Here is a 9286-nt window from a genome sequence, read left to right as displayed (position 1 = left end):
CAGGGCCTCTACTGCAAATGTCTCCAGTTCCTGCTTGTTCTTGGGGCATTTTACCTTCAGTTTTGTCTTCATCAAGTGAAATGCATGCTCAATCGGATTCAGGTCAGGGGATTGACTTGGCCATTACATAATATTCCACTTTTTAGCCTTAAAAACTCTTTGGTTGCTTTTGCAGTATGCTTCGGGTCATTGTCCATCTGCACTGTGAAGCGCCGTCCAATGAGTTCTGAAGCATTTGACTGAATATGAGCATATAATATTGCCCGAAACACTTCAGAATTCATTCTGCTGCTTTTGTCAGCAGTCACATCATCAATAAATACAAGGGAACCAGTTCCATTGGCAGCCATACATGCCCACGCCATGACACTACCACCACCATGCTTCACTGGTGAGGTGGTATGTTTTGGATCATGAGCAGTTCCTTTCCTTCTCCATACTCTTCTCTTCCCATCACTCTGGTACATGTTGATCTTTGTCTCATCTGTCCATAGGATGTTGTTCCAGAACTGTAATGGCTTTTTTAGATGTTGTTTGGCAAACTCTAATCTGGTGTTCCTGTTTTTGTGGCTCACCAATGGTTTACATCTATATTCACTCTTGTGAAGTCTTCTCTTGATTGTTGACTTTGACACATATACACCTACCTCCTGGAGAGTGTTCTTGATTTGGCCAACTGTTGTGAAGGGGTTTTTCTTCACCAGGGAAATAATTCTTTTATCATCCACCACAGTTGTTTTCCATGGTCTTCCGGGTCTTTTGGTGTTGCTGAGCTCTACGATGCGTTCTTTCTTTTTAAGAATGTACCAAACAGTTGATGTGGCCACACCTAATGTTTTTGCTATCTCTCTGATGGGTTTGTTTTAATTTTTCAGCCTAATGATGGCTTGCTTCACTGATAGTGACAGCTCTTTGGATCTCATATTGAGAGTCGACAGCAACTGATTCCAAATGTCACACCTAGAATCAACTCCAGACCTTTTACCTGCTTAATTGATAATGAATAACGAGGGAATAGCCCACACCTGTCCATGAAATAGATTTTAAGTTGATAGTCCCATTACTTTTGGCCCCTTAAAAAGTGGGAGGCACATATAGAAACCGTTGTAATTCTTACACCGTTCACCTGATTTGGATGTAATTATCCTCAAATTAAATCTGAAAGTCTGCAGTTAAAGCACATCTTGTTTGTTTCATTTCAAAGCCATTGTGGTGGTGAATAGAGGCCAAAATATGAAAATTCTGTCAATGTCCCAATATTTATGCACCTGACTGTATATCTTGCAGTCATTCAGCAGAACGAACAGTGTGTTATTGGACAAGATAGATCGATTAATCGTATCAGCAGACACAAGATTCCTGGATCGCACAGGTGTGTACCCAGCTTCTTTCCCATCTAGATGGCGGTAGCCTTTAGTTAGCATTTTGTTTTCCTATGCGGTTTGAACATAACTGGTAGTATAGATGCTTTCGGATTACACAGCAGCTGGTTCTGGATCATGAAGGGCAAGTGGCTGGGAGTCAGATGGAAGGCTGGCGTTCCCAGGGAGACATTTTTAAATCCCTTCACATGAGACTACAGGGATTAATAATTAATAATTCAGCTGTAATCACTTGTGTGTACTCTGCGGTGAACACATCTACGAGGTGGGTGCAAGCAGAAATCCACGATAAGCGCAGACTCTGGGTTAGTTGCAGGAGCTAATTGAATAGCTCCTGGGGACTTCAGCTAGGAGCTATATACCCATGAAAGAATGGTATCATCCACAAATTGTTAGCTCATCTGTGCAGGGTCATCTTTACCTTATATTTTATGTCACCGTATGTAATTTGTAATATAATTCCCTAAATGTATAGCGATGCATCATAAACAATAACAATGCTTCTCTTAGGCCAAAGTTTCCCAAACTCTGCCATTACAGTCCAGAATTTAAGGAAATCCATGCTTTAACACAGGTGACTTAATTATTACGTCAGTCAATTTGATCTACCCATCTGGACTCAAGCATGGATATCCATAAAACCTGGACTGTAAAGGCAGAGTTTGGGAAACTCTGTCTTAGGCAATACATATGGCAATGGAAGAGCCATGTCCACTCTGTGCCAGGCCAGACCTATAATTGCACTCTCGAATAAGCCACCCGTACACACACATAATATATATATATATATATATATATATATATATTATTAACAGGACTGGATTAGGGGTCCCTCTCCTGGGGTAGATGGACTCCCTCTTCACACACAGCGCAGCCGGAAAATAGTACACCATTCTGGGTCTCGTGCTAATTGGTCGGCACCAGTCTTTATTGTGCCAAGTAAAAGGAAAACAAAACATAAAAGTAAACGCTAGCCCGTCTGGGCGCTAACTAAACAAAGAAACAGTGGGGCCTACTGCCTCCACCATCAACACAAGCACATGCACAGACCTTACAGGTAGTTTCACCAAGTGTCTCTGAGCCAGCCAGCGTGCTTGCTCTCCCAGGTATCAGACACTCTCTTACAATTAGACACAGCCTATATCAGCCAGTTCCAGGTGCAGATCTTAATGAGCCTGCAAACAGGCCAAAAACCAAAACCTGGAGTGGGTTGTGGATGGAGCCCACCCTCTCCTCACATCCACACCTCCAGGCCCCAAACCGGCTTTTCCAAAAGCCGAAACTCAAATCTGCTTTAGTGCAGACTTTCTCCTGGGGGCTTTTTAGAACACATAGGTCAAAAACCTAGGGCAAATGTATCTACCACTGACCACTTTACCAGTGATCCTATCACTATATATATAATATATATATATATATATATATATCGAGAGAGAGAATATATATATATATATATGAAGAGGGTAAAGCAAAGCACTTTATTTATGATCGGGAAGGGGGTGCAAAGTCCTGAATAAATTGATATGTACACTATCCCATTCCCAGCAGTGTAAGAAGTGAAAAAAAAACAGCACTCACGTTTAGAAGATAATCAAGTTTATTCACATAATCCTATGTGAAGAAATACAGCAGCACTGCAGTATTTTTTCACATGGGAAAAGCTGCATACACACACAACGATTTTTTTAATGATTATCGTTAAACGATATAGTTTAACGATAATTGATGGCAAAAATCGTTCACTTTCTGAGTCAAACGATGAACGGTTATCGTTCATGCGCGTTCACGTTTGTAGTTTGTCGTTTGTAGTTCAGTCAGACTTGTCAACTCAACGATTTTCATTAAGGGAATATGCAAAAATCGTTTGTAGTTCATAAAAATCGTTCATGACATTTAGTAAATGAACAACTTTAGTAAACGATTTTAGTAAATTTTTTCAAGGGAAAAAATAGTTTACTCAAATCGTTCATTAAAAAAATCGTTGTGTGTGTATGCAGCTATAATGTGAATAAACTTGATTATCTTCTAAACGTGAGTGCTGTTTTTTTTCCACTTCTTAAGGTGCATACACACACAACGATTTTGTTACCAACTATTTTATGAACGATTTTCTGTCAGATTATTTTTCAGATTATCTGTCAAATTTTTTTAAAGTGTAATGGTGCATACACACGATCAGATTTTTCCTTCAGATATGAACGATAACGATTTAAAAATCGTTCAGTCGTTCATATCTGAAGGAAAATCGTTCATATCTGACATGCCTGAACGATGGACGATCAACGATGCGCGTTCCCGTTTGTCAGATAACGATATCTGACATCTGATGGGTTTGCAGTCAGACTTGGACGATTCCATTCATTTTAATGCAGTCAAAAATCGTTCAATCGTTCAAAACTTTGGTAAAATCGTTCAAATCGTTCAATCGTTCATCTGACAAGTTTGACAAATCTGACCGTGTGTACGCTCCATTATGAACAATTTTTTTGAACTACAAACGATTTTTGCATATTCCCTTAATGAAAATCGTTCAGTTGACAAGTCTGACTGAACTACAAACGTGAACGCGCATGAACGATAATCGCTCATCGTTTTAACTCAGAAAGTGAACGATTTTATCAACGTCTGAACGATAAATGATATAGTTCAAAAAATTGTTGTGTGTGTATGCACCTTTACACTGCTGGGAATGGGATAGTGTAGATAGATAGATATCTCTTTGTGGTGCATTGAGAAACCCAATAACAAATCAGCACAGAGGTTTAATTTGTGACTGTTTACAAGGTGGGTTATGGGAAGCATATATTGCAGAGGAGGGTGTCAAGCCCCATGTGGGCTTGAATGATGTTTACATACCTAAATCAGACCTGTGTGTCAATTTGAGTTTGGCAAGGATAGAACAAAAGGTTATGACCTTAAATGCAGTTCTGTGATTGGCAATAACCAGTTAACTTTAGCGTCTTACATTTACTTGTAAATGTCGCTCTTCTTGATGGAGAATTTATTGTGAAACAATGATGAATTTTCTTTATACCCAATAGAGAATGACATATATGCCTACATTGTAAACAGTTCTCTGAATATATTTACACAAGCTTTATTCTAACAAGCCAATTTTTTTTTTCACGGATGTTTAACATATTGGCATATATATATATATATATATATATTAAAGTTCCATTTTTGGTAATAAATACATAGCAATTACATTAGTGATACAGCCACTCTTCCCCCTCAAGTTCTGAACCTGTGCTCTAACTACCTCCCACAAACAGATGCCTTTCTAACCTCTCTCTCTCTTCAGTCCCTCTTTCGCGGTATTCATTTTCCAAAATAAGTGAGCACGAGGAGTGCATCTATTTCAGAATACAAGTGTTCTTTAACGGGACTAAAAATAAGTGTGGTTTTGCGGCCAGGAAAAAAAGAAGTGCTATATTTATTGTACCATGTACTGCGAAACAACAACATGTAATCAGGAAGAAGTGTTCAGCAAGCTATGAGAAACTGTCATACTAAAGAGCAGGACTGAACATCACAAGGCTTGAGGGTGGTTACTATACTTTATATAACCATGCTAGGCCAGTGCTGAACTATAGAGTACAGTTTGTCCTGCCAGCTGTTAAGTTATATAAAGGAGTAAGTTCTATTTATTTTGATAAGAATCTGCTTCCATAATGTGTAAATAACAAAAGAAGTTTTCATAAGATTTAAGGCACAGAGACCCTTTACAAAAGTTATATACCCAGATACATATAAGCTATAAGGGGTCCTGTTCTATAGATTAGAGAGCTATAAGAAGTTAAAGAGCAAGAGGCCGAAGGCCAGGACTAAATATCAGACACACCTCAGATATATCCTTTATAATACTAAAACAGGAACAGGAGGAGAGAGGGGCAGAGTAAGAGGGGCAGCGAGAGGCAGAGTAAGAGGGGCAGAGTATAGTAAGAGGGGCAGAGAGAGGCAGAGTAAGAGGGGCAGAGTAAGAGGGGCAGAGAAAGGCAGAGTAAGAGGGGCAGAGTAAGAGGGGCAGAGTAAGAGGGGCAGAGTAAGAGGGGCAGAGCATAGTAAGAGGGGCAGAGAGAGGCAGAGTAAGAGGGGCAGAGAGAGGCAGAGTAAGAGGGGCAGAGTAAGAGGGGCAGAGAGAGGGGCAGAGAGAGGGGCAGAGAGAGGGGCAGAGAGAGGGGCAGAGGAATTATTGTGAAGCTCATAAATCAATGTGTCTGAAACTGCGGTTGGACTGCCATAGTCTACGTCAGAGATGTGCGATTGAATTTTGTGTTAAACTTGGAAAAAGCAGATATTCAATTTTGTTACAGCAAGCATACGGTGGAGAAACAATTAGCCGTGCTGCAGTATTTCAGTGGTGGAAGCACTTCAAAGAGGGTAATACGCGAGTGACTAAGCGCATTCTGGGAAACCATCCACCGTGGTTACAGATGTCAACATTGCCAAAGCTGCGGAGATGTTGCAGATCTACAAGTTAACTTCACACACACTTTCGGCTTCACTCGGTGCCTCATTCTAACGCGTTCAGCATATTGTGACAAAGGAACTGAAAATGCATTGCGTGTGTGCCAGGTGGGTACCCAGAAATCTCACAGAAGAGCAGATGCAACGACGAGTGGAATCGTGCAAGAACACCGTTTGAATGTCGGAGAGGATAACCGATTTCCTAACATCGACTGTGACGATAGCATGGAAAAAGCAGCCAGATCGTAACCTGTGAGGATTATGTATACTATGGAACCAACCACAAATCAAACAGTAATAGCGGGGCACAACACTAATCAGATCCCCTCCTAGATTAAGATTTTGATTCTTTGAAGAGATTTCCATAACAATACAAATAATTACTCTTAATCATTTCCTATTTAAAAAAAATATATATATATTGTAAAGTTCAACATGGCGCTCATCTTTATTTCAGGAAAAGAGGCTTATAAAGAAAAAACAACATTATAACATCATACAACAAATATCAAAACACAAAAATATGTTAAAGAAAACAAACAGTACTGCACTGTGGGACATAAAACCACCAAGTAAACATTTTATAGTGCTTAGAAGCCCCTCCTGCCCTCCACAAATAAGATGTAGCTATAGACAGGACATCCATTCACTGCTCATGGAATGCAAACAGGGGTCAGAGAGCAAATGGTGGATCATTGTATTATAGAGAGTCATCCATTGCAAATAATGATTTCACCAAATGCATATGAAAATATACACATTTTCTCTGTCATCTGATGGAGGAGGATTGATTATTAGATGGTTGCACTAGAACACATTTGTTTTAGAAAAATTTAGTTTTTCTATCATGTTTCAAGCCCTTTGTTTTACCAGCTCAGCAGGAAAACCTACTTATGTACTTGTCCTAAGTACACACTTTGCTTATTGTCCATTGCCAGACAGCTGATTAAGAATCACCCCAAATCGGTCACTTTCCTCCTGAAGAGGGGGTGAAGCCCAGGAGTTGCTCTATCGGTGTGTATCGCCATTCATCGGCCTCCAGTTCCTCTACTAACCCAGCCAACTTCTCCATTCGAGTCACTTGTTGATCTGAAAAGATTAGACCTAAACAAATGTTACTGCAATTAGAACAGGATCCACCCCTTTCTCTTGAGGTAGCTCCTTTATTTCAGCTCAGCTCTGCAGAGAGTCATAATGAATCACAGCGTTTAGATGGATCGGAGCATTGAATACACAGTGACATTTACAAGGAGCTCTTCAGCTGGTGATAAACAGTCTGAACAATCAGTAGAGAAACTCACAAAGGATGGGTGGGGTGGAAAGAGACACAAACACACATTGTCTTGTTCTGCTGGCTACAATGCTATCTACAGCTATAATCACTGAAAAACACAGCCAAATAAAACCTCAATTTCTAGATTTGTAGAATGTCTTGTTGTCTGGTCTCATAAATCATCAATATCTATAGAAGAAATTAAATACATTAATGAACTCTGTGCACATGAGATGAAAAACGCTAACTGAAACACCACAAAGTATTTGATCTGCAGAATTCATTCTTACAATAATGATAGTGAGTGAATCAGCTGCTAAATGTCCTTTTAATCCTCATCTGGTTGCTGGCCTTATAAATAAAAATTCTTCTTAAGCTACAGACAAAAGCAGACAGATGACATATTAGTGGCCTACCCATATTATTTTATATTGAGGATATTGTAATTTAATCACAGTAGATATCCTGGCACACCTGCAGCGAGTGTGCTTAATGCCAGTCACGCGTGCTACAATTTTGCAGACAAGATCAGAACGTCTGTTTGACACAAAAAAAGTGATGATGATTTATTCGATTGTCCAATGATTGATTATAGGGCGTTTGTCTTGTTGCAAAACATGGTTGGAAGAGGCCTGCTATTGGCCTCTGTGTGCAGTCATCTTCCAACAGCATTATAGAGCTATTAGGGATGTCAGAAGTGCACTGCCAAACCGGAAAATGAACCTATTACTCTCTGCTTGCTCCCAATGATGAGCCCAGCCCATAGCTTAGGGCTATCATTACTCACTGGTGTCACAAGGGGGTGCGGGCCGCACCCGGGAGTCACCAGCTGAGGGGTGACACTAAAGTGCTGGCTCCCCCTCAGTGGCAGGGGCCGGGTGCTGCATTACGTGCACAGTGAGGGAGCCGGCACGTCACACAGGCTGGTCCCCAGGGGCAGCCGGCACCTCCAGCATCCCACGGTGTGACAAAAAAAGGGTGTTCGGTCCGCGAGACCACGCACCCTTATGTGCCAGTACAAGCTCCCCACCGCTGCCCACACCTGGTGCACTGACAGGTAGGGATGCCACTGCCATTACTTTTTAGTGACTTACTAATTATATTATTACCTGTAGGCTTCTTTTCTAGGCACATATTATAACTATATGCCTTTTGACTTCGTTAAGGCCAATGTCAAATGATTCAAATCCTTAATGAAATGCAGAGGAGACAGGGCTGAATTCATTTATTTAGTCTTCTTTTTTTAATGAAGCAATAAAACTCTGCAACTTGTCACTTTTTTATTGCAATAATTCTAAATTATCATCAACAATGGGGATATAATGGTGTATAAATACTGGCACAAACTGCCTTTAATCTTTATTTGCATTGATTATAGTAGGCAAAAGAAGTGAGAGAATCACTGTTGCAATTCTTATTCAAACAAATTGCAAAGAGTAACAAACTAGTTTTGTCCTTGGCAACAGTTTCTCCCAGCTAAAGACTCTCCTGAGCGACTATATTGCTTTTGGCACATCGCTTTCTTTGCAGTTTTTTGGCTACTCTTATGCTTAAGATCATACCCCATATGTGTTGCTGCTTCCTATAACTCCCTACGAATTATGGTATCCATTATAAATTAATTTAAAAGACAACATTAGCTGTCTCTGTCTATTTAATGACTACATGCTTTTTTATTTGCAACGGTGTGGCTCTTGGCAACAGCTATTATTTTGTATTTTTAAATCAATCTTGAAAAGTAATTATTATTAAAGGTGCATACACACACAACGATTTTTTGAACGATTATCGTTTAACGATAATCGTTTGAAAAATCGTTCACTTTCTGAGTCATAAACGTTCATGCGCGTTCACGTTTGTAGTTCAGTCAGACTTGTCAACGCAACGATTTTCATTAAGTGAATATCCAAAAATCGTTTGAAGGTCAAAAAATCGTTCATTACACTTTAAAAAATCTAATAGATAATCTGACAGAAAATCGTTCATAAAATCGTTGGTAACAAAATCATTGTGTGTGTATGCACCTTAATAAATAATTATAATAATAATAATACTACTACAGATGTGTCCTCATACATCTAACCTCATGCCATACGGAGTGAGTTGCCTGGCTCAAGAGAGCCGCCAGGCCCCATGCGACTTTGTTATCGTTGGGCATTTT

The 9286-nt window shown here is 39.9% G+C and overlaps 1 protein-coding gene across 3 annotated transcripts in view; it reads right to left on the bottom strand.

Annotated features, from left to right (window-relative positions):
- Positions 1 to 5953: 5953 nt before the first annotated feature.
- ANAPC16 (anaphase promoting complex subunit 16) overlaps positions 5954 to 9286 on the bottom strand; it is a 32848-nt gene continuing 29515 nt past the window's right edge. The window contains exon 4 of one of the 3 annotated variants that reach the window (XM_088475730.1): positions 5954 to 6956. In XM_088475730.1, coding sequence (XP_088331856.1) covers positions 6820 to 6956 — 137 coding nt within the window. In that variant the 3' untranslated portion in view covers positions 5954 to 6819. The remainder of the gene's footprint in view (positions 6957 to 9286) is intronic. The other 2 variants (XM_088475732.1, XM_088475731.1) reach the window with 2 other exon arrangements.

The sequence above is a fragment of the Taudactylus pleione genome, unplaced genomic scaffold (assembly GCF_031769625.1).
Source record: "Taudactylus pleione unplaced genomic scaffold, aTauple2 ptg000016l, whole genome shotgun sequence".
Classification (NCBI taxonomy): Eukaryota; Metazoa; Chordata; class Amphibia; order Anura; family Myobatrachidae; genus Taudactylus; species Taudactylus pleione.
The sequence above is the reverse complement of the archived record's forward strand: the minus strand, read 5'-3'. Positions and strand labels throughout refer to the sequence as shown.